The sequence below is a fragment of the Sarcophilus harrisii genome, chromosome 4 (assembly GCF_902635505.1).
Source record: "Sarcophilus harrisii chromosome 4, mSarHar1.11, whole genome shotgun sequence".
Classification (NCBI taxonomy): domain Eukaryota; kingdom Metazoa; phylum Chordata; class Mammalia; order Dasyuromorphia; family Dasyuridae; genus Sarcophilus; species Sarcophilus harrisii.
Genome location: NC_045429.1, coordinates 420,053,502 through 420,080,531, shown reverse-complemented (window position 1 = coordinate 420,080,531; position 27,030 = coordinate 420,053,502). Strand labels below are relative to the sequence as shown.

The following is a 27,030-nucleotide window of genomic DNA, read 5'->3' as shown; positions in this document are numbered from 1 at the left end:
TCGGTAGAACTCATCTCATGGGGTTGATGGAAAGCTCAACTTTAAATGTCACTGTTATAATACATTCTGTTGCTATGGTTTGTCCTTTTGTGGGGTCATCCACAGTCAACTTTAAATCTGTCTTCGGTCATTGATTAGCTGTATAATCATGGGGCATGTAGGTGGTACCAAAGTGCACCAAGTGCCAGGAAGACTCAACTTCATGAGTTCAAATCTCTCCTCAGGCACTTACTAGCTGTGTGATCCTGAACACGCCATTTAAATCTGCCTCAGTTTCCTCATTTAAGCTGGAGAAGGAAGTAGCAAACTAATCCATTACTTTTGCCAAGAAAGTCCTAAATGGTGTCACAAAAAATCGGACCCAGCTGAATCATGGGAAAGCCCCTTTAACCCTTCTAGGTTTCAACTGTAAAATGGGTATAATACTACCTATAGTAACTACATCATAGCGTTGTTATGAGACTCAAATGAAATAATGAGTCATGGAATCATGAGTCAAGAACTGGAAGGGATAATCATTTTACAGATGAGGAAAATGAGGTTCAAGAAAATCAAGTGACTTCACACAAGACATGGAAGAAATTTAAGGAATAAGATTTGATCACACCTTCCTAGGACTCCAGAACCAAGGCTCTTTCACTTATGCCATGCTGCCTCTATTATTCGGTTCCCTCTTTACAGAATGATGTGGCAACATTTATGATCCCAGATTGAAATTGTCTCTTCCAAATTCCTTTTAGTTAATCAGCCCCTTCTCTTCTATCTTTCTGTGGTAAAGGGAAAAGTAGTCAAGTTCCTTCATCCCAAACATGACTCAATGCATGAAATAAAGAAGCAAATAACCCATTTAATTCTGTTTACTGTAGCAAGTACTTAGAAGGCAATGGTTCAAACACACTTTGTGCTCCTCTGAGCCTGGAGAGTGTTGACATTTCCATAGTGTCTGAATGCTGCCAGATCCCTTTACAATCATTCTCTCATCTGATCCTCTCAACCTCTCAGTGAGGTGCAGTTTTCAATACCCATTTTACAAATCCAATAACTGAGGCACTGAAAGAAGTGATCGGCCCGAGATTCCCCAGAATAAAGGGGAAAGAGAGTGGACATTCACTTTTTAATCTGCTGACTCCAAGTCCAATGCCTCTCAGAGGAACTCAGAGCAGTCTGATTAATGAACAGCTGAAGGCAGAGCTCCCTGTAACATCAACTTCCTTCTTTTTTGTTAGGATAAGTTGACCTTCAGAGTCTTTTCAGCCATCCCCTTACACAAAGATCTTACTCATTATCTTCCCAAACAAGCTACAGGATCCACATGTGTATATAGTTCTATTTTCTAAAGATTAAACTTGGGCTAATGTTTGTAAACAGGTAAAACAAAATATGAATTCATGTAGAGTCTGAGATTTTATTACATGCTTATATATAAACACATTTGGGTGGAGTTGGAATATCATCAGAATAGAAAAATAGTCTTTTCTAATGCAGATCTACAGCCACAGTGTTGTTCAATTTATATTATTAGAGTCAGCAGAGAAAAATAACTTGTCCATAGCTGCACAGAGGGAAGGAAAGGCAGCAAGGATTTATTAAGCACCTACTAGGTGCCAAAGGGACAGCTAGGTAGCAGAGTGGATAGGAAGACTCGAGTTCAAATGTGGCCCCAGACATTTATTAACTGTGTGATCCTGGGCAAATCACTTTCCCCTGTTTGCCTCAGAGAAGGAAATAGCAAGTCATTCCAGTATGTCGCCAAGAAAATCCCATGGACTGTGATGACATCACAAAGAATGAGGGACAACTGAACAGCAACAAAAACAACTTCCTAACTCCAGGTCCAAGTCTCTAACCACTGCACAACCTAGCTACCTACACATTTTAGACAATGGGCTTGAGCCCGGGTATTCTTAACTCTCAGGCCAGTTCTTTATCTAATATCTCCTTCTTCCTCTTGAGTAGGTATTTAATATAAAATGCCTTGTAAATTTGAAAATGCTATATAATTGTCAGCTATCATTACAAGGACAGAATGTAGGAACAGGAACATGACTATTGCTCCCCCATCCCATGAAAGATGGAAGGGAAGAAGTTAACCAGAAGCATTTGGAAAAGGATAATTCCATCAGAGATTGTAATTCTGGCACTTTGTTTTCCCAAAAGGATGAAGAAAATGCTGGAAGCAGTGTGGTACGGAGTTCTGTACCCCCAAACTGGATCTGGAGTCCTAGGGTCTCAGTTCAAATTCTGACTCTGATTCTTATTGAATGTATGACCTTTGAAAAAATCACTGTGATCCCGAGATCTTCCCATTTACCCACCCACATGGCAATTCTATCTTCCCTATTTCCTGTCCACCTTTCCTCAAGCCCACTCTCTAGGCAGGAGGATTCAAATGCTTTGTGTATATTTCTTTAAGTATGAAAAACCAAAACTTATAAAAAAAAACAGAAGAGAATCAAGGAAATCTAGAACTGAAAGGAATCTTAGAGATCATCTCATCAATATTCCTCATTTTATAGCTGAGGAAACCGAGGTTCAGATAGGATGGTTAGCATATTCAAACACATAAAGCTAGTTGCCTGCAGAAATGAAACTGGACCTTGAGTTACCCTGATTCCCAATCTACCACACTTTCTCTTTGTGGAATTGTTTCACCACTCTTTGTAGTCCCATTTTTGGGTTTTCTTGGCAAAGATACTGGAGTGGTTTTTCATTTCTTTCTCCAGTTCATTTTACAGATGAGGAAACTGAGACAAACAGGATCAAGTAACTTGGCTAGGATTACACAGTATCTGTTGCTGGATTGGAACTCAGGAAGATGAGTCTTTCTGATTCCAAGCTTAGTGCTCTATCCACTGCATTACCTAGCTGCCTATACTTTCTCTTTCTATGAAGCTATTTAGGGGAGAATCATTTGCCTAAATAATAAACAAATAAAAGGCAAAGTGAGGGTGAGTATTTTGGAGTTCAGGAAAACCTTAGTTCAAATTTGGCCTCTGACAATTTAGCTGTTTACTGACTGACAAGTCATTTATTTTTTCCAAATTCCAGGCAACTCTCCTAAGATTCATCTACTCAGCCATGTATGGATTGAACTGCATTAGTGGAAGGAATTCGCACACCAATGAAATCACATATTGGCATAGTCACTTTATAAGAGGATTTACCACATGCTCCTTCCAATAAGAACTTTCCTTGGTGTATTTCAAATAAGACCTGATTTATGCCCAGTTCCTCAGGATGTATCCTTTGTGCAAATGGAGGTATACCTGGACTCACTAGGAAATATTAAAAGACAGATCCTCATTCAGGATTTTCCAAGAGTTTTCCAAGGGCATTTTCCAACAATGCCCTATCCTGACTTACCTCTTGGCTTTCTGAGGTATACATTGATGTCTGCAGATTGCTTCCTTCGAGGTAGCCTTGGAAAATCTTTCTGAGTGCTCATCACCTCCCCTATCTCACACCTGTAGACACCTTCATCCTGAGGACCCATGGAAGAGAGGGTAAAGGTGAAGGCATTGTGGCTCATCTTTGACACCTGGAGCTGTCCAAGTTTGGCTCTTTCTTCATAGTCTTTCTTCAAGCTCAGAACACCACTAACATCAATACTGCCAATGTCAGTGGCATTCAGGTACCAGATCACCTGCAATCTTCGGTTCTGTCTACTCTTTGAAAGCACAGAGCAGATCAGTCGCAGAGGTTGCCCTATGGCAAAGGAACTTTCCACAGAAATGTTAACTTGAAAATCTCTAACTGGGAAAACAAAAGTGAGACGTTTATTTTCAAGATTCACTTCATTTCTCTTTGCCTCCTTTCAGCAACAGAAAGATCATAACATTATATATCATCATCATTATATTATCTCAAGAGATCTTTAACCTCTTGAGACCATGTAATAGCTTGTTTTCTGCCAGAGCTATAACTAAGGTAGGCTGACCAGGGCTTTTCCAAGGGTAATGAAATTTAAAGGGTGCCTAAAGCATCTGTACTCCAATAGTTAAAAACAATTAAGCTTGTTTAATACCTTGTTAGGAAAAATAATTAACTAAAATTAGAAACTACTATAGATCTCCCTTGTCCCTCCCCATTTCCCCCAGAGGATTTAGTCTCTACTTGAACTCTCCCTGTTTTCTCCTCTAGCTATAGCCTTTTCAACAGCAGCCAAATATTCTCTCCCTATGTAAGGTCTTGAGTCCTAGCATGTGAATTCCTTTTTTGAGATCTTCCCCTAAAACTGAATTTGTCTTAAAAAGTTGATTTGAGATCTTTCTTGCTGCTCACTCTGGGCCCTTTAAATTGCTAACTACTGTTCTGTATTCTGCAACAGAACAGGAAATAACTAAGAGAGAACATAGAAATCTGCTTTGTATTCTTAGAAAATCTTTTTTCATCAAGTCCAAGGTTTTATTTTCTAGACAGAATGTCTAAATAGTTTTTTTTTTTTTTTCTGACTGGGATCAAAGACAGGTAACTTCCTGCCCTGATCACATTCCTGACCTCATAATAGTGAGGATCCATCCAAGAGTAACACAAAGCTGTGTTGAAGGAGGGGAAAACAGCACAAACAAAAATGAAGCTTCATATGATAAATATCAGTTGTTTGGAAATATATAATTGAGATATAACTCTCAAGAAAGGGGACTCATTTTTACAAATGGCATGTGGATTGTCATTCATTATTTGATCAATAATCAATCAATCAATCAATAAGTATTTATTAAGCCTCTGGTATGTGCCAGATGCAGTATCAGGCAACATCCCATATATGATCTCATGTGGCTAAAATTAAAATGGAACACTGCATTCTTAATACCTATGATTCCCACTTGGTTAAATCCTGGTTTACTCACACCTTCTAGAAAATGTGTTTTGGAACTAAAGCAAAACAAAGTCCCCAAATGGATTTCCTTTCCCTCCCATTAAAATAAAGACACCTCCAGACATATACATGCATGGAAATAATTAATAATCTAAGAACAGTCTTACCTTCAGGTTGGACTATCAATGTAGCTTTGTCTGTTTGTTTCCGAGTGATAGACATCCATGTCTCATCAGGGTCCTGAATCCATTCAACAGCTTCACAGAATAGCTGGCCTTGATCCACAGGCTGCAGTCTCCCTATGGACAACCTGAAGGCTGTATTCCCGATTTTGTCTAGCCTCACATCCCCTGCTGAAAACCTCTCTGTGTAGGAGGATCCGGGGATCAAGATAAAATCTTTGGACAGGGAAATGATCTTGGTGGATTGGTTTCCTCTTTCCTGGAGCCGGTACCAGGAGACAGAGAGGTGGGTGTGTTGAGCTGTGGCTTTGGAGACCTCACAGGTAAGTGCTAATGACTCTCCTTCCTCTCTTTTGATGGTCTGAGGACTCATGGTCACAGAGAGGGTATCTGGAATCACTGAACACAAGAGAAATAATGATGTCCATAGTGCCGTATTATATAACATGACTGAATGAAAAGACACAAGATTTGGATTCAAAGGCCTTGGGTTCAAATTCCAGCTCTGACTAATAGAAGCTGGAAATGTCAACTAACCTCTAAACACCTCAATTCTTTCTCTGCACATCTAAAGTTATAATCCTAGTATCAGAGACTCATATAATTTAGTATTTAAAGATCATCAATTCAAACTAGCTTATTTTGTGCATGAGAAAAGATTTCCTCAAAGTCATACAGGTTCAGGGATGTGCTCATGAGAGTCAATTGCTAAATTTTCAGTGTGAACATTTATAGCCTAGAAATCAGCAAATGTTCCACATTAAGGCTTAATGTATTGTTTTGTTGATCGTCTCAGTGAAGGAGAAAATGTAAATAATGCCAATTATGCTTAAAAGTACATTGTGCTTTTCTGGAGAAGCAATTGTTAAACATTTACCAGCATGCTTCTGCACATGTTGCAGGTAGCAGAATCATGATTTGACCCTAAATACCCTTATCCCAAATCAAGTGCACTTTCTGTGAGACTAGTCTTACTCTGAGGTTACCAGCATGTATTGGTAAACTGGTAAACATCTCATTTAAGAATAACAAGGACTATCTCAAAGTGTTGTTGTCAGAAAGATGATATTATTAATATTATTATTATATGAAGGTACTTGCCCACTATCATCACAGCTCTTCATGTGTTCTCTCACCCCATCTCCACTGTTGCCAATAGCATATATTTGCAAAAAAATGGGCTGAGCCAGTGATCTAGGCCATGATACAGATCAAAGGCAACTGGTGTATTAGAGAACTCTGGTTTCCTTCACAAGTTGCTCAAAGCAAGTTAGCTAAATCAGCCTCAGGTAACACTTAAATGGTGCTGGGGAAAGAATACTGAATTAGGAGCCAGGAGGCCTGGATTCAAGGCCCAACCCTCTCATTAGCTTATTGTGCAACTTGGCAAAGCATAACCCTTAAAGGGGTTCAATTTCTTCATTTGTCAAATGAAGGAGTTGGATGAGAAACTCTCTAAAATCTCTTTCTAGCCTTACAATCTGTGACCTATGTTTCTTAGCCAACATAAAATGCATGAATAGAATCTTGGCACAAAAAAAGGATAAAAAAAATTACACAAGCTTATAGTAATTCTTCACTTGCGTTGAGACAAAAGGGCAAACCCAAAGACCAAGATTTCTGTAGAATAACTAAGACAATTAGGGAATCTATAGTCAGCAATGACAACCTCCAAGTTAATGATGAAGTTCACTTAAAGCCTGGATATTTAATAGCATTCCTGATCTCAAGTCAAGTCCCTAAGGGGGGAAAAGAGGGATGATAATTTTTAATAATCTTAAATAATTTTTATACTTAAAAAAGTACAATTACATGGTAGGTATGATAGATATAAAGAATGTACCGTCTTTAGAGAGACGGTACATTCTTTATTTCTGGGCTCTAAACCATTGACATGAAATATATACTCCATATATACTCTAAAATGACAATAAATCTGTGGCTTCATCAATATGGATATTCCCTACAATGATGCACTTCATTCATGCATACCCATCTTATGCAACTGTCATTTAAGTTTTCCACATGTGCCTTCCTTTCCTCCTCTTGACCTTGCACTCTTGCTTGCAAACCCACTAGTGATCCATCACTCTTGTGATCTCCACTTTTTGGTCACCCATTTCTTCACTGATCTCATATATTGATTTGATTCATTGCATCAGAGATTTCAGTTATAAAAAGAATGAAAATTATGATATACTATCAAATCACATATCATAGGATTTTGTAACTGAAGTAACCATAGTGTCGTCAACCAATAAGTATTTATTAATTTCCTTCTTTGTACCAAGCTCTGTGTTGATATTGGGGATACAAAAATAAAAGTGAAATGATCCCTACCCTCAAATAGCTTATATTTTAACCAGGGAGATAGCATTGTGTCAATTAGTATATACAGAATGTATAAAAAGTAAACCAAGGGAACTTTGGGAGAGAGGATATAAGGAGCTTGGAGGGGTCAGGAAAGGTTTCATGTAGAAGGTAGCACTGAAGGAAAGCAGATTTTAAAAGGCTGAGGTGGGGAGAGAATGAATTCCAGGTATGAGGGGCATAGTCAGTACAATGAAATAAAGATGAGAAATAGAGATCGTGCATAAATAAGGAGCAGGGAGTAGGGAAAAGGGCAGCTTAGCTAGGTTGGGGAATTTGAGAAGGGGAGCCATTTATAAAAAGGCGGGGACCAGATTGGGAAGAGCAACATAGAAATAGGGTATACTTTACCTGTTAGGTTCACCTTGTCACTATAACTCCCAAGGTATCTATCATCAGTGTTGGGGGTATGACACTCATACTCGCCAGCATCCTGGGTTTGAAGCTTTGAAATATGTAGCAAGACTGAGTTTCCTTGGATCCTCTCTATGTAGATGTCTCCACGCTGAACTCGAAGACTATAGAAGGCATAAGTGAAGGCAGGGTCTTTAGTACTGATTATTTGTACCTCTCTTTCTGGCTTATCCGGTTTGTAAACAGACCATTGGAAAGTCTGTTCGGACTGTCTCTGGTGGCCAGTTACATTACATGCGATGCTGACTGGATAACCTTCAGCCCGGTACAGTGGTCCTTTCTGAACTGTTACTCTTCTCTGACCAGTGCTGAGCTCAGCTTTCCCATTAGAAGAAGGAAGAGAAATAAAAATATATTAATTCTGCAGTTCCCTGTGCACGACACAACGTAGCTCCCTATGTTACAATTCTGGTAAATGAGATCACAGGTTATTGACTATAGTAGCAGCCCAAACACTCAATGTCTTCTCAGGCTGAACATTAGTGGAATGGTTTGATGAGCTAATTGGACTTTAGGGGTACAGTGGGAAGCAAGGATATGGTGGAGTGATATCAAGAGAGTCTTGGCAGAAGGCATGGGATGAGGAGATGAAGTTAAGACAATTTTTAAAAAGGTCATAAAAGCAAGCCTGTTGAAGTATGGAATTTGGTGAACTTTATGAATCCATAAGGATAGAGAATGAAAAAGAGAAAGTATCTTAGAGGAAAGGGAGGATGAAAGGAATAGAGAAGAAAAATATCATAAAGACCACATTAATGCTTTTTCAAAAAAGAAAAATAATTCCAAGGAGCAGAGAAAAAGGATGCTAAAGTGGAGGAGGGGCAGGGTAGGAAAGACAATGATTCACCAAGAGAGGCAAACCCAATCCAAAAGAATTTGATTTGCTAAACATTTAACAAGTACCAATCCTAAGCAAGATACTGTGCTAGGATCTGAGGAGCACAAGAATAATAATAATAATAAAAAAAAAGAAGACCTAATCCTTGATGATGGAGCTTGCCATCCACCAAGAAAGATAAGCCTATAAAACTGTATATTATTTGCTATGCAACTCAAGAAAAATCATTTAACTTGTCAATGTTCTAGGCAACTCTCCTAGATTATAAGTTGTAAGGAAAGTGCACTCTTACAGTGAGAGAGGAAATTTCCTCACCAGGAACTTCCCTAAACCAGAGTGATCATAGTTTGGCCCCTGTCCCAATATTACATAATAGAATATTCAATGGCCAAAGGACATGTCCACCTAGATGTGCCCCAATAGTACCGCAAACTGTGTTCAAAATTTTACTTATATTCTTTTTTCCTAAACCTGCTCCTCCACCTGTCTTCAATATTTCTATCATGGCTACCAGCATTTTGCCCTGTCTTCTAGACCTGAAAACTTGGATCTCTCTTGGATTCTTCCCTTTATATATGATAAGTTCTACAATTTCATTGACTTTAACTCTGTAGGATCCCCAAATCTTTCTCCCTCTTTTTATTCCCAGAGCTATCACCCTTATTATTATCCATTCTGCCTACTGTAAAAGGTACCTTCCAGGGAGGTCTTCTTCCTCCTATCTCCTTTTCCTGTTACTAGGCTGATATTCCTCATGTATAATTTGGTCATTTCATGTATCTGCTCAAAACTCTTCAGTGGCTGTGCAGTAAAATTCAAATTCCTTGATCAGACATTCAAGACCAAAGTCTGGTGCTTTTCCATTCTCCCCTGATCTATAATCCATCTAGAATTCTTATTTTGTGCTTTTCCTTCTCAATGGCTTTGTTTAGATCATTCATTCATTTATTCATCCAAATTTTTTTAGAGGAACCAACTTATGATTTCATTGATGTGAAGTTCCTCATGGACTCCCTCTATCAGTGAAGACCAGCTATGTCAGGCTGACCCCCCCTCTCAAAATGAACAACAGCAACAACAAACATTTATTAAGTATATGCAAGGCAGTATTATAGGATTGAGGATGCAAATATAAAAATACTAAGGTCCCAGGATTACATAGTCAGGACATATGATTCATATTGAAAATCAGAGGAATTCCAGTCAAGGACTTTCTAAATAAACCCAGCTTTCTATCAGCTGTCGGGCTGCCCCCTCTCAAAATGAACAACAACAACAACAAACATTTATTAAGTATATGCAAGGCATTGCTACAGGATTGAGAATGTAAATATAAAAATGAATAGTGTTCCTGCCTTCAAAGAGCTTATAGTCCTGACACTGTAAATGCTTTCACCAATCAACTCTCTTGCCTGTTGAACTTCTACCTATCCTTTAAATTTCAATTTAAAAATCTCTTCCAAGAAACCTACCCCAATGGTTCCCTTTCCACCCCATGACTTCAATAACATCTATGTTATTTTGTGTTCTAGTTATTCGTGTATATGTCACATTCCCCTATTAAGTGTAACTAGTTATGTGTTCAGGGTTTGGTTTGGACTGTGGGTTTTACTCTCTTTTCAATAGCTGGCAATGACTTTCTCTGATGTAGCTATCTAGGTGGCACAGTGGATAGACGCCTGGGTCTGGAGTCAGGAAGATCTGAGTTCAAATCAAGTCTCAGATACTTATTATCTATGTTGACCTAGGTGAGTCACTTGATTTCAGCTGCCTCAGTTTTAAAGTGAGGCTCACAAGGGCACTTACCTCCCAGGATGAGATAATATTTGTAAAGCATTTAGCTTAAGAAACTTTTGTTCTTTTCCTAGGAGGTTATAAGCTCTGTGAAGACTGGGGAATCTCATTTTATCAAAAGTTGTATTTCTCTTTCTTCTTTCTCCTTCTTTTCTTCTTTCTTTTTCTTCTTCCTTTTCTTCTTTCTCCTTTTCTTCTTTTTCTTCTTCCTCTTTTTCTTTCTCCTTTTCTTCTTTTCCTCCTTCTTTTCTTCTTTTTTTCCTCTTCTGCTCCTCCTCTTCCTCTTTCTTTTTTCCTCTTCCTCCTCCTCTTCCATCTCCTCTTCTTCCTCCTTCTCCTTTTGCCAATGATCACATAAGAAATAAATATCTGAGATTGGATTTGAATTCAGGTCTTCTTAACTCCAGGACTGGTGCTCTATCCACCAGACTGCCCCACTATATATGTGTGTGTGTGTGTGTGTGTGTGTGTGTGTGTGTGTGGATTTATACATACACTATGTATATATACACATACACACATATATGTATTTTTTAGGCACAAAGAAACAACCATTTAATTAAATATCTAAATACAACCAATATTTCCCAAAAAATGACTGTATACCCAATTATTTTGCTAGTGCATGGCCCTTTGGTAAATTTTTCATCAAAAAAAGAATTCATATCTACATCTAAGGCAGTTTTCTGAAAGTCATCATCACAGAGGTTTTGGTTTTCTTCAAGAGAAATCTTAAGTTTTTTTAGTTGTAACTACTACTGAAGGCAGTAAAGTATTTTAAAAGTTAACTCCAAGAGGTACAAAATACAGCTAGAAATCAGAGACAAAGAGCAAAGGATTCTAGATTTAGACCCGAAAGAGTCTTTGGAGTCATCAAGATTACTCCTCTCTTTTTTTAAATAGACGAGGAAACTGAGACTCAGAAGTGACTTGTTCAGAATCACACAGCTGGTAAGCATCTGACATTAATTAAAACTGAGGGATTCTGGACACTGTATACACTATGTATACAACTGCCCCTCAATAAACACTGAGATAAAACTTTGTATGAAAGTATTTTCAAATCCTAGAGAAAGGAAAAGGCCAGACTGCAACAGATGATTAAAAAGAAAAGGATCAATTGCCAATCCTGATGGTTTAAAAGCATTTATTAAGCCCTTACTATGTGTTAGATGTTCTATTAAGCCCTGGTAGGTGATTCATGGATTCAGATCTGTAGGTTACATCCCCAGCTCCCCTTGGCATTGCCTGTTTAGATGTGGGGCCAGAATGAATCCCTTAGAAATCGCTGAATTGCTTTGACCAAATTGATTCTCTACCAGTCGGAGGGTGATGTGTAAACATGATTCATGCAAGGGTATCATTAACCCGTAGGAGGGATATGTTCTAGAAATTAAAAAAAAATGGATTGGCAGCATCTGCCAAGCCTTTCTTGGATTTTTGTTTAAAATCACTCCTTTTCATGGAGACAGTGCATCCATTTGGTGAGATTTTGTCTGAATAGACTCAGCCGAGTACCGTCAGCATTTTCTTTTATCCTGCCTCATTCACCATTTCTACTGCCCAATTAGCACTTTATTATATACTGCTTATTCACTCATGTGTATCATGTGTTCAAGGCTCCCCTCCCCAAACAAATAGTATGTCCTTTGTAGGCAGGGACTGTGCCACAGGAGCAGAGAATTAAGGCTGGAAGGTGCCTTAGAAGCAACCTTTCATTATCACAGTTCAGGAATGGGGGTCAAGATGGCTTGAGACCTGCCAATAGGTAGCTAAGTGATACATTCAGACCTCAGTTCAAATCTAGCCTCAGCTGACTAGCTTTGTAACTCTGAGCAAGTCACTTATCCTGTTTGCCTCAGTTTACTCGTCTATAAAATGAATTGGAGAAAGGGATGGCAAACCACACCAATATCTTTGGATCTTGGTGTTTTGTTTCAATCACATCTGACTCTTTGTGATCCCATTTAAGGTTTTCTTAGAGTGGCTTATCCTTTCTCCAGCTCATCTTACAGATGAGGAAACTTAGCCAAACAAGGTTAAGAAACTCGCCCAAGATCACAATAGCTAACAAGTGTCTGAGGCCGGATTTAAACTCAGGTCTTCTTGGTATCCAGAGCTCTATTCACAACATACCTAGTTGTTCCTAAATCTTTGCCAAGAAAATCCCCAAAATGGGGTCATGAGTCGGACACAACTGAAAATGACTGAACAGAGCTAGTACATAGCTAAAAATCTTTAGGTGACTCAATGACTCAGTCACTGGAATAGGAAGACCTGAATTCAAACTCAGCCTCAGATACTTATTAGCTATATACTAGCTCTCAGCCTCAATTTTCTTATCTGTCAATTGAGGATAATAATAGCACCAACCTCCCAGGATTATTTTGAGGATCAAATGAGAAAATACATGTAAAGTGCTTTGTAAAACTTAAAGCACTATTTTAAAAAAGCTAGTTCTTCTTTCTCCCTTTCTTTTTCCTTCTCATCTTCTTCCACCTCCTTTCCTTCTCCTCTCTTCTTCCTCTTGTTCTCCTCCTTCTCTTTTTCTCTTTCCCTCCTCCTCCTCCTCCTCTTTGTCTTCCTTCTCCTCCTTCTCTCCTCCTCTTTGCCCTCCTCCTCCTTGCCCTCCTCCTCCTCCTCTCCTCTTTTTCCCCTTCTTCCTCTCTTCCCCCTTCTCCTTATTCCTTTTCTATCCCCCTTCTCCCCCTCTTCTCCTCTTTCTTGTCTTCTTTCTCTTCTCCTCCTCTTCCTGTCTTCTTTGTCTTCCTTCTCCTCTTCTTCTTCCTCCTTTACTCTTCCCCCTGTTCTCTTCCTCTTCCCCCTCTTCCTCCTTCAATTCCAAATCTAGCCTCCTTTATACTGGGCTAACACTTGGACATATACTTCTAATAGAAAGACCCCTAGACTTAAACTGGCCACTTAAGATATGATTTTGATTGTCAGCTCTGTTACTTATGGCCTAGATGACACTGTGCAAATCCCTTTACCCCTTACAGTCAAAACTTTCTCACCTATAAAATGGACATAGTCTTTGCACTCCCTGTGGAGTATGTATGTGTATAAATATATATCATATATACATATATATGTATGTATATGTGTATATACACATATATTTCATACATGAAGACTGTGTGAGAAAAGCTTTGTAATTGGAAAAGATTATATTTATACAGATGTATATTTCTGAACATATCATGCCTACTTAGGTGTTTGAAAATGCTTATTTTTGAGAGCTATGAATTATGATAAATATAGTGTCATAGAGGCAGTACTTGGAGTTATGTCTTCGGTTCAAATCCTGTCACTGACACATACTACCTGTGCAATGATGGCCAAGTCACCACTTCCCAAAATTCCAGTGATTCCCTTAAGATGATAAATTAAAGATGGGTTGCTGAGACATAGCAATGGAGAGAATTTCTATAGCAAAATAGTTTCCCCTACCAATTATATCACAATCTATTCACACACACATACATACACACACACAGAGTATCATGCATATGTGTGTATCTATATATCTCTTGATACAGATTTGCCAAGAATAGTGCTATTTAAAAAAAACTTTAAAATAACTAATATTTTGGAGATGAGCATGTATCAAAAAGATAGTTTTAAAGCAGCCTGATCACTGGAATGTTGGGTGTGTGTATGTGTGTACGTGTATGCATGTGTACATTTATGTTTGTGTACTCTCAATCATATTAGGATGAACTCGAGCAACGATTCTAAAACGTTTTCTGGAAATACTAAGAAGAACCTTATCTTCTTTTTCTAAACTCAGAAGCAGACCCTACAAATCTAAAGGATGTGGCAAGCCCCAATAAATTTTATCTTGATACATAAATTCAAGGGTATTAATTAGACATCCCCTTCCAAACTGAAAGTGAGAACTTCTTAATCCATCCAATATGTCGTTTCTAAGACGCCCTTGTAACAAATGGGATTTATGCATGAAACTAAACCAAGTGCTTATAATAACTTTATTGTTAACACTTTAAGGAAGCACTTTATAAATATTATCTCATTTTATTAAAAACCTTAGGAGACAGGAATGATTGTTATCTGAAGAAAATGAGACAGAGGTTAAATAACTTAATCAGGATCACTCAGCTAGTAAGAATCTAAAGTTAGATTTGAACTCTGTTCTTGCTGACTCCACATCTGTCCCTCTTCCCAACACGCTCACCTCGTGCTGCCTCAGATGAGGTCATTGTCAGAAACTGCAAACAGCCAAACCTGATGGGTCCATCGGCTCTCTTCTCTAACCAGATGAGTTTCATAGGCTTTTTCATTGACAAAAGTAACTATTTCAAAATTCATGTTAATAAACACACATATTCACCAAAGGAATCAACCATTTTAAAATGAATTTCTGCAAGGTGGCATTTGGGCAGATTACAATGCTGTTTTTCCAATTTTTTCATGTTGCTTTTTTCAGCATGGTATGTAGGGAAAATCACGGGATTTGGAATCAAGGAGGCCCACATTTAAAACCCAATTATGAGGGGCAGCTAAAAGGTACAGTGGATAAAGTACTGGTTTTGGACCCAGGTGGACCTGTATTCAAATTTGGCCTCAGACACTTAGCCAAGTCACTTAAACCCTACTAGCTCCAAAAATCCAGCTCTGTAATTTACAGCCTATGTGATCTAAGGCAAATCATTTTATTTCCTTAGGGCTTTGTTGAATGAGGGCATTCTTATCTGTCCTCCCTTGCCCCCCGGCATGACTGGCACCTAGTCTGACAAATGTACTGAGAGAAGTCTTGGGGGAATAGACACTATAGGAGTTCCCAGAATTTTATCATTACATTTTTGGTTAGTGAATCACCTAACTTCTTGAGGTCTGATGTGTGAACTTGAGAGAAGAAAGACAAACAAAACAGAAGCATCTGGTGCTTTTGTGGGTGAATAAAGTTTTGAAGGTGATAATGTTCTGACAAGAAATGGAAAGTCCTGATGTCCTCTACCCATAACTGCAGCATTGTGTATAATTTTGAGTAGCTCATTTTAAGAAGGATAAAGATGAAGAGGAGAAAGTCTAGAGGAGGACAGTTTAGTTAGAACATGTAGGAGCTTGGAGATCCTCTAGTATTTTAGGAAGGGGAGAATCTGAGAGAATCATTAGCAGATGGTGACTAACAAGGATAGGAATGGCGTTTAGGTCTTTGGAATCAAAATCCATGGACCTTTCCACATGGGATGTCTTTTTCCTCTTCCTCATGTTCCCATGTGAAAACATGGGTCAATATTGAAATCAGGTACCGCAATGCATTTCAGAGTGAGCCATAACCACCAGAATTTAGAAGAAATATATCAACCTGTTTAGATAAATTTAAATGGGTTAAGAAAAAAAATTACTTCCATATTCTCCTTCCTGTTCTGTTAACTATAGGTTCCCCCCCTCCCAGGCCCAAAAGAAAATAAGAAAAAAAAGGAACTTTAGTTTCTCTAAAATGCAGCTCAATTTAAATTCCAATTTAGTTTCCTCATATAATGAAACTTGGCAGTGCAGTGTAGCAAAAAGTACACTGCAGTTGGAGTCAAGGGACTGAGTTTGAAGTCTGGCCCCAATACTTCCTAAGGTTGTAACTTCAGGCACTCACTTAAGGTGAGGATAATAACTCTTTAAATAACAATAATAATCATTGACGTTTATAAACTATTTTGAAGTTTACAATGTCATTTACATAATTATTTCATCTGATCTTCCTAATTATCCCTTGTAATAAATGAGGAGCACTAAAGTTCCGTAGCAGCTAGGTGGTAGAATGGATAGAGTGCTGGGTCTGGATGAGTTCAAATCTGGACTCAGACACTTATTAGCTATGTTATACTGGACAAGTCACTTAACTCTATTTGCCTTAGTTTTCTTATCTGTAAAATGTGCTGAAGAAGGACATGGCAAACCATTTCAGAATCTCTTCCAAGGAAACCCCAAATGGAATCATAGAGTCCAGCATGACTGAAATAACTTAACCACCACAACAAAACAGGTTCTAAAATAAAGTGACTTCAGCAACAAGATTATGTGATGATCAATTCTGATGGACGTGGTTCTTTTCAACAATGAGGTGATTCAGGTCACTTCCAATAGATTTGTGATAAAGAGAGCCATCTGCACCCAGAGAGAGGACTCTGGGACTGAATGTGGATCACAACATATTATTTTCACTCTTTTTTGGTTGTTTGCTTCTTTTTTGTTTTCTTTTTCATTTCCTTTCCTTTCTGATCTGATTTTTCTTGTGCAGCATGCTAAATGTAGAAATATGTATAGAAGAATTACACATGCTTAATCTATATTGGATTACTTGCCATCTAAGGGAGGAGTGAGGGGAAAGAGAGGGAGAAAAAATTTGGAACACTAAGTTTTTCAAGGATGGATATTGAAAACTATGCATATATTTTGAAAATAAAAAGATAAATTTTTTTTAAAATGAAGTGAGCTGCCTGGAATTGCACATCTAGCAAATGTTGGAGGTGGGCAGATTTATGAACTAGGTCTTTCTTGACTCCAAGATCATCCAGGTCTTGTATAGGGGTTGTAAAGAAAGTGCTTGGTACTTCTACAAGGCTGCAGAAATAGGAATTATTGTTATTTTATAATAAGCAAAAGCATTTGGAAACTGTCAACCTCAAACACACTAAATAGAATGTATAGAAATAAATGCATGGGACTTTTAGCTTTCTCAGGATCTCCATCCTGTCTCAGCACAGAGATGATCATTTAACTCCTAATTTCCAAGCCCAATGACATTCCAGGAACCTCCATGAACTTCTTGGTCCCAGAATCCAACCTGACCTTGACCATGGCCCTCAGGACTTTCATAAGTCCAACTCAATTAAGTCAGTCAACATTTATTAAACATATACTATAGGCTAACTACACCTTTGAATTCTTTGTAGTCAGTTCAGCTCATATTGGTATTAGGACAGCTAATCTCCCTCTGTCCATCCTCTCCTAGCCCTGCCTCAGCCTAGTATAGCTCTCCCAGCACTTAGCATACCCAGTTAGATGAAAAGTCTTCCATTCCCAAAACCTAAATATCCCATCAACCCAACTAGGAGCACCTCAGTTGGCTCCCACTTTAATCAAAGCAGTTTCCACTTAGCCTCAATTCACTCCTAGTAAAACTTCTTTTTCTCTCTCTGGCATGGTCCAGACAATCCTAAATTCAAATCCAAAACAGCAACATCCCATTAAGCTCCCTCATGATCCTGTCTTCTAGTCCAGTTACATCTTCCTAGACCCACCAGCCTAATCCAAACAGCTAATGAGAAGTCTTACCTTGAGGCAACTAGGTAGTACCAAGGTACATAGAGCACTGGGTTTTTGGAGACCTGAACTGAAATCTAGCCTCAGATATTTACTAGCTGTATGACCCTGGGCAAGTCACCTGACCTGTTTGCCTCAGTTTCTCAACTATAAAATGGGGATATAATAAGCACCTATCTTGCAGGGTTATTGTGAGGATCAGATGATACTTTTAAACCATTTAGCATAGTAGTTGGCACAGGTGCTATATAAATGTTTATTCTCTCTCTCTCCCAATCCCATTTTCTCCTCTCTCCTTCATCCACCTTATGTTAGCCCCTTTAAGGTCTGTCTTTCTACTTCAGCATAAGTACAACAATCACCTCCCTAGAAGTCCTTATGTAGTCCCAGAAGACTTAATCCCAGGAAGGAGGGGCCAAAAATAGAAGTTCTAGGAAGTGCAATGGAGTGATGCACAGGAGAGGTATAACCAAGACATCTTTCCATCCTCTAAGGCCAGTCCTATCCTAACACACAAATGAGCTAATGTATTTATAGTTTTTTTGTTTACTTCAAAATGCTAATATAGTCATTCAATAAGCATTAACTAAACAGCTGCTGACCTAGCCACTGGAGACATAGACAAATATGAAATATCCCTGCCCTCAAAGCACTCACATCCTATATGGAAAGATAACATATCCAAGGTACATACATAAGCAAAAAAAAAGTTAATGGTAAGGAGGGCACTAGTGGGTACAGGAATAGAGGAGATACTATTGGAGTGGAGCTTTGAAAGTACCCAGAGATGCTAAAAGGTAGAGATGAGAAGGGAGTCCATTTACATTCTGGTCTTGGGAAGCAGCTTGTGTATAAAGTTAATGATAATGTTGAAGAAGAGGTCTATTCTTCTACCTACCACAACAGACCCTACCATTGTAAAACACTGCATCTTCCTTGCCACCCTCCCAATTTGTAAAGTGCTTCATAAATGCTTGTTCTCTTCCCTCCCATCCTTTGCTTCATTCTACTTACTAGACCTGGCCACACACAGAGAAAAATGTGGATCGTGAAACTTACTCAGGAAGAAGAGAACATAAGTTGTCACAACTGGGACAGGCCCCATGGGGAGAGGGAGAGACGAAGCCTTTTCTTGGTGGAGTGAAGTTATTTGAAAAGCAGATGGTGGCAAACAGCTTTCTTCACAGCCATAAAGAGGAAACGAGACTGTGGTTTTTAGTCTACAGAGACACAGAGGTGCGTGCAAACATAAGGCATGTTGCTCAATGCTACCCTGATCCAGTCACTTCTACTTGTGCATGAGAAAAAATTAGTCCAAATATTATGTGTATTTTTTTTTTTTGCAAACAGTTTACATTCATTTCCCAGTGTTTTTTCTTTGGGTGTAGCTGCTTCTGTCCATCATTGATCAATCGAAACTGAATTAGGTCTCTTTGTCAAAGAAATCCACTTCCATCAGAATACATCTTCATACAGTATCGTTGTTGACGTATATAATGATCTCTTGGTTCTGCTCATTTCACTTAGCTATTATGTGTATTTTTTAAAGCAATCAACCAAACAACAATAACAACAAAAATTTCCTAAGAGACAGGCCCTTTCCTGTGAGATGAGTGGAAGCTAAAAGCCTTCTTCTGCAACTCTCTGTGATTTCCTTGAATATATAAAAAATACATATGATCAATCAACAAACATTTGTCAAATGCCTACACTGTGCTAGGCACAGGGGAGCCAAAGAAAAAATAAAACAGATCCTGCCTTCAAGAAGCTTACATTCCAGGAGGACAACATAAGATCATTAGAGAATAGAACTGAGAAGATAGAGACCAGAATCACTTTCCTCCCTCACTTTCTCATTAAGAGAAACCAAAAAAGACACAAGGGCACAGCTTTTGAGGCGGAGGGGACCTTGAAAGTCAATTGCTCCAATTCTCTTGGTTTTGTTTTTTTCAGATGAGAAAGATGAGTCCTTGAGAAGTGAAGTGACTTCCCAAGGTGGTAGAAGGGGTAAAAGAAGCATCGTTCAACCCCTAGACCTCTGACTCCACATCCTAGTTCTTTATATTTTATACTTCATCATGCAAACATGCCTAACTCATTCTCCTTTGATTTTGTACCTCCAAATTAGGATCCGTCCATCCCTCTCCAGGCTCCACTCTTGACCCTTCACTCTTTCCCTGTGTCTACCTTATTCTGGAAGTCTACTCTGATTCTGTCCTAACACTAGAAATGAATTCTGTCCCTTTGGTCACTTTTTCTGATTGGTCAATTTATCCTAGGACCTCCATTTACATATGTATATGTGTGTGTGTGTGTGTGTGTGTAATTTAGTATTTGGAGACAATCAGGATTAGGTGAATTTCCAGGGTCACACAGCTAAGTGTCTGAGGCTGGATTTGAATTCAGCCCTGGAGCTGATGCTCTATCCATTGTACCACTTAGTTGCCTCTCTAGAACCTCCATTTTAAGGAAAGTGCCCAGTACAGCTATTTTCACTCCTCTCTGAGTCAACTCCTAATTCTTTCCACCATGACCCAGTAAGTACTCTACTCCCAATTGATTTTTCTCTCTCATTTATATGTTGCCTTCCCCATTTAGAATAAAAGCCTCTTGAGGACAGGAATTATCTTTCTTTCTGCTTGTATTTGCATACTCAGAGCTTGGCACAATACCTGGTACAGTAATAAGGACTTACATACTTAATAAGTGCCTGTTGACTTGACTTGTACATGCTGATCATCTTGCAAATAATATCCTTTTTCCTACCTACCTGATAGCTGCCTTTCTCTATGATACCTTCTCAGACCCTCCCTGCTAGGAACTCCAATAGCACTTATCTGCCACAAATTTAACACCCATATACCAATATACCCAGAGATTTTTGTATCTCTGGAAAAACTAACCATGTATTTTGTTTCTTTAATTCTATTAGAAAGCTCTTTGATATCTTTTAGGATCCTCCAGTTGTAGTGCAATGATCTACATATATTATAAGTCATCAGTAAATATTTATTGGGTAGCACTGGATCATGGATCATAGATTTAGAGCTGGATAGGACTTTAGAGATCACATAGTCCAAACTCAAGGAAGTTGGAAGATTTACCAAGATCATACACGTCATAAGTGACATGACTTAAGCTGTGGGTTGGGTTTGCTAAGACTAATTTAATGCATAAAAGGAAGGGGAAGAGAGGTGAGAAATGAGTTAAGGAAGGAGAAGTGAGGTTAGGCTCTCTCAGACCACAATCAGGAAGGCCAACCTGGCATGTGCAACTCTCCACAGAAAGAGTTCTCCACTCATAACCATGATCACAACAGCAGCACAGTTCCCCTAGGGAACAAAATTTGCTGCTAGAAACATTGCCAGGTCTGGAGTCAGTGGCTAATAATATAAGGGCCATGGTGGTCTGTCATTCTGTATTTAAGTAGGATAGTTGATGTTTCTGATCTTTTTCAGAGCAGAGACTATCTCATTTTTATTTTGTATCACTAGCATAGTATGTTGTGTAGATGTGTTTAAAAAACTTTAGATTAAATTTAATGTCTGTGATCCAAGGTGGTCCTGGGGAACACAGTTCTTGGGATGAGGAAGGTTTTCTTTTTTTTAAGCTGGTCTTCACCTTTAAGATCATAAGTTGTCTTTTTCTCAGAGTCATCTGTGATGCTCAGATTCTCTATCCTTGGTATCCCAGGTCCATTCTGAGAACTTTGTTTAGGGAAGGGAAGAGGGTAATATTCTTTATTCTAAGATAGCAATGCACAGGTGATTCAAGGCAATTTTACTAGACTTGAGATGGAAAATGCCAATCACATCTTGAGAGAGAAATATGGAGAATGAATATGGATCAAAGCCTAGTATTATCACTTTTTTGTTTGTTTTTTCTTTGTGGTTTTTTAAACTTTCAATCTGATTTTTCCTTAGGGAAATATGTTTAAAAAAATAATACATATTTAACCTACATCAGATTGCTTGTTGTCTTGGGAAAAGGAGAGATAAGGGAAGAAAGGAGAAAAATTTAGAACACAAAGTTTTAACAAAAACGAATGTTAAAAACTATCTTTACATATATTTGGAAAAATAAAATTCTATTTTAAAAAATATAGCAAAGCACAGTGGAAAAGGTGTTGGATTTGAAGACAGAAGATCTAGTTTCAAATTTTAACTCTACCACATCTAACCTTAGCTTTTCTGGGCCTCTTCCTCTTCTATAAAAATAAGAAACTAGATTAGATTAAATTAACCCTAAGATCTCTCCAAGCACTAAATAATATGATATTAAAAGGAGTAGTGTTTATCCATTAGACTATCAAGTTCCCCAAGAGTCTTTTATTTTCTTTGTGTCCCTTGTGCTTAATATATATTCTCAGGTACATAATAGGTGATCAATAAATGTTAATTGACTAATTACTTATTGCTACCTGTAACATCATGCTATAATGGAGAGCATGTAGATTTTAGGTGAGAGGACCTGTGTTTGAAATCTCACTTATGAACATTTATTGGAGATAGAAATAAAAAGTAAAAGTCCCTTCCCTCAAGAAGCTTACATTCTAATAGAGATTGTCACCTCCGTGTACATATAGCCATATAGGTGAAATAAAGTAGATAAAACTATAATTTTGGAGGGGAAGCCACTAAGAGGTATTGGAACAAATAGAATATAAGGTCCTTGAGCACAAGGTTTGTTTTAGCCTTTCTTTAGACGCCCAGAACGTAACACATATTAAGTATTTAATAAATGCTTATTGACTGACTCCAAGAAAGACCTCCTACAGAATGACGTTGGGATGAGAAAGGTTTTCTTTTTTCTAAGCTGGTCTTCACCTTTAAGATCATGAGTTGTCTTTTTCTCAGAGTCATCTGTGATGATTCTATCCTTGGTACCCCAGGTGAATTTTGCATGAAATCAGAGATTCTCTAAGGTTAATGTGAGAAGGCAGAACATTTCAAACTCGAAGAACAGCCAGCGTGTGTGTGTGTGTGTGTGTGTGTGTGTGTGTGTGTGTGTGTAAGAATATGTAGACCAATATGATGAGATTTTAAGTGTCTGTGGTGGGAAATAATATGTAAGAAAACTGAAATATAGGAAAAGTTCAGGTTTTGAGGTAATTTAAATGCCAAACTGAGTACATTTTTAATCCTAAAGATAATGGGCCACTAAAAATTATTGAGTATGTTTGTGTATGTGTGTAAGTAACATGGTCAGACCTATGTTTTATGAAAACCACTCAGAAACCTATTATTCAACCTCCCTGGTGACATAAAATGACCAGATTGAATTAGATAACATCTAAGGTCCCTTCCAGTTCAGCACTGTACTAGATGCCAGGGACATAAAAAACAATTAAAAATAAAAGTCCCTCCCCTTCAGTAGCTTACATTCTTTTTTTTATTATTTTATTTTTTTTTTTAGTAGCTTACATTCTATTGGGAATGAGGAGACCTAGTCCTTTACTTCACCCTACAACAATTTTAACCCAATCTATCTACACAAGAGACTTTCACTATCTCAAGTTCCCATTTAAAATTTAGGAATGCTGTACCTGTTGAGAAAGTAAGGGAGTAACCGTAAACAGCTCCTCTAGAGAATAAGGTGGAAACTGAATACAATCCTCTGTAGAGTAACAGGAACTATTTAATCATATTATAAATGCTTATGAGGGACTATGGACAGAAACAAAGGTTTGACGTAAGGAGATAATCATTGCCAGTGCAGTCTATACAGATGACCATATCTGCTATGAAGATACACACTATTATTGATCATTCTAGGAGTATTCCCTGCTTCCTTCCCCCAACACACACTCCAATCTCACTTTCCCATTTTAGTGGCTAATTCATACTAGGCCTTTATATTGATGTTTGGAGAGGGAAAATGAGGAAGAAGGAGATACATAGAGACAGAGAATCACAAAGAGTGAAACAGAGATACAGAGACATCCACACACACACACACACACACACACATACAATATTCTTGTTATCATTAAAAAACAACAAAACAGTACTAATAGAAGACAATTATTCTATGGACCTGGGAATTACTTCCTTGCAAATATATCAACTTAAAATGAATGTTTAAATTGTGTGACGATCAACAAGATTGCTTGCTATCTTGGGGAGAGGTAAGGTTAGAGAGGAAGGGAGAAAAATTTGAAGCTCAAAAGCTCATAAAGATAAATGTTGAAAACTATCTTTCCATGTAACTGGAAAAAATAAAATACTATTGAGTACAAAAAAGAATGTTAAAACATAATTACTGAATTTAAGAACAAAATCAATGAATGGATAAATGGGGGGAAAAAATCTTCTGTTAGGATAATTCTATGCCAGTTCTAGGAAAATGAATGAAAAGAAAATTTTTTTTCATATCTGACTCATTACAAAGCTTGTAAAATTTATACAATTCACATACACAATTCCTATGAATGAGGTCTGTAAATGACTCTTAGAGCTGCCCTTCTATTCTTCATCTGAATTGACCTTTTAAGATATCCATCTGGAGCAACCTTTGATCAAGAGGGTAAAGACTAAGAATTTGGGAGTGCCAGCGTCAAAGAGTTTTAGACATAGAAACTGGGATGGGTCAACCTGGGAAGTCAAATTCAATGTCCTCATTTTACAAAGGACCAGAAAAATGAAGTGACTTGTCTAGAATTACAGAGGAAGTAAGGAGCAGAGCCAAAACTGGGTTTCTTTGATGCCAATTCAGGGTTTTCCTTACTCTATTATGTTGCCTTGACTTCCAGTTTAGTCAGTTCTCTTGGCCCTCTATTATTAGTTTAATAATAATTAAAAATTAAAGGCAGTTAGGTGGCACAACGAATAGAGGGACAGATCTGGAGTCAGGAAGCATTCAAATCCAGCTAACTATGTGACTCTCAGCAAGTCACTCACCCTGCTTGTCCCTGTTTCCTCATCTGTAAAATGGGTGTACCTACCTCCCAAGACTGTTGTGGGGATCAGATGAGAGAATAATTGTAAAATGCTTAGCATAGTACCTGGCACACAGTAAGTTCTATATAAATCTCAGTTATTATTATTATGGTACTTAGCATAGAATCCGGCACATAGAAAATAATAACTTTGTTGTTGTTCAGTTGTTTCAGTCATGACTCCATTTGGAGTTTTCTTGGCAAAGATATTGGAGTAGTTTGCCATTGTCTTCTTCATTTCATTGTACAAATGAGGAAACTAAGGCAAACAGGGTAAAGTGACTTACTCAGGGTCATCCAACTACTAAATGTCTGAGGCTGGTTTTGAACTTAGAAAATAAGATCAGCCTTCTTGACCCCAGATAGGGCACTCTGTCCACTGCACCACCTACGTGCATTAGTAACTCATAATAAGTAGCATTTATATAGTGGTTAAAGTTTGCTAAATGCTTTACATATCTTAACTTACTTGATCACTTTTGCTATTGAGTTTTTGATGACTAACATATTATATTCCTGATAATAATAATAAGCCCTTAAGAAATGCTTGTCAATCAATAAATATGATGCAGTAAATAGAATAAGATTGAAATAGAGGAAGGATAAAAGATCTGGAAGACATATTAAAGGAAGGTGTGTATAAATCTTCTCTCTTTTAGTCCTTGAGGACTCTTGAAATCTAACGTGACAAACTTACTGGGCTCCTGGATGTTCCAGAAGGTCTACACCTAGACATGCCTGTTGTCAAGAGACCACAGATTGGGTACAAATTGCTATGACAGCCAGCCACTGGGAAGAGTAAGCCTTGGAGTCAGGAAAACCTGAATTTAAATCCTACTTAAGATCCTTATTATCTGTGTGACCCTGCCAAAGTCACTCTCTGCTTTAGTCTGTGCAATATGGAGATTGGATTCAATGGGTCTAATCCAGTGGTTCTCAAACTTGTTTTCAGTATCTTTATCCTATTAAAAATTATTGAGGATCTCTCCAAAGAGTTTTTGTTTATCTGGATTATATTTATATTTACAATATTGGAAATAAAAACTATTTTTGAATTTGTAGACCCTCTAAAAGGGTTTCAGAGATCCCCAGGATTCTCTAGACCATACTTTGAGAACCACTGGTATAATATATCTATACTCCTTTATGGCGAGTATTGTAGAATTACATACCTGTAGTTCTATTCTTCCATTTTGTGAATGAGAGAAATGAGACCTTCCCCCCCCCCTCAAAAAACCAGACTTCTTCACCCTTACTCCAATACTTTATCCTTTCAACTTGGTCATTTGGGGCTTCACCAGAATTCCAAGTTTGGTTAATACCAAAATGTGGCTACAATAAAAACCAAAAAAAGAGGTGGTTTTCAGTCCTTCCATTTAATGGGGGAAGCGGGTCAGAGAGATGCTTTCAGTTTACTGACAAAATGATTGAGAGAAACACTCTGCTGAGTGAAACTTGGAGTAGAGCGAGCTGAAGAAGGTAGAGGCAGATAGGAGAGAGCTATTAAAAAGTAGGCTCTGGCTACCTACCTCAATACTATTATGATTCTGGGCTAGGAAGGGAGATTACTTAGTAGGATCATAGGATTAGAACTAAAACTCAGAGATCTAGTCCAGTCCCTTTGATCTCATAGTTGAGAAAGCAACAGAAAAAGGTCCCAGAAGTAATAAGTAGCAGAGACAGAATTCAAACACCAAACTGAAATCTAACTACAAATTCAATGCCCTTTCCACTGAACTATACTGTTACCTTAGTAGGAATTAATTTACAAGAATAGAGGGAATAAAAATCAGAATAGGAATGGGAGAGAAAGAAAAGGCATGTTAGTAGATAGCATGTCTTTGATAACTTTAATTCATTTCAAAATTTACCAATGGCAAATCCAATCTCAGTCTTGATATACGTGCTTCTTTGTAACATGTAAACCAAATTGTACCAAGAAGGTAAAGTGATACTGTGGGAAGAATGATACAGTTCAGTTAGTGGATCTGAGTTTAAGTCTTGCCCTTGCTACTTACTAGTATACTAATTTCTCCTCTTTAGATCTCAGTTTCTTCATCTACAAAACAAATCTTGGACTAAATGGCTGAGATTTCTTCTTGAACTAGGGCTTACGATCCTATTATTTGATTCCATTCCCACCAATAATATGGGTGTAGTTTTCTCTCAAGAGGAAAAAGAATATGAGTGAGGCAATGGAATGGAGGGAGGTGGAAGGAGTCTAGCAAAATCCAAAGTATTATGGTGGCCACTCATTTTTTACAACCCTATTTCTAGAGCAGAAGGGGGAAGCAATATCCTTGGACTCTCTGGGGTGGGAGAAGAAGGGGTAATCTTCCCTCAATTCTAATCCGCAACTGAAGTGGAATGAATTCCAAACAGACGTTAGTTC

General features: G+C 38.0%; 1 protein-coding gene across 1 annotated transcript in view; it reads right to left on the bottom strand.

The window, feature by feature from the left end:
- The window catches only part of CD101 (CD101 molecule), a 39,629-nt gene extending 20,793 nt beyond the window's left edge, over positions 1–18,836 (bottom strand). Inside the window, 4 exon segments of the mRNA XM_012549622.3 lie at positions 3,364–3,753; positions 4,987–5,400; positions 7,723–8,103; positions 18,761–18,836. Coding sequence (XP_012405076.2) covers positions 3,364–3,753; positions 4,987–5,400; positions 7,723–8,103; positions 18,761–18,806 — 1,231 coding nt within the window. The 5' untranslated portion in view covers positions 18,807–18,836.
- Positions 18,837–27,030: the final 8,194 nt, after the last annotated feature.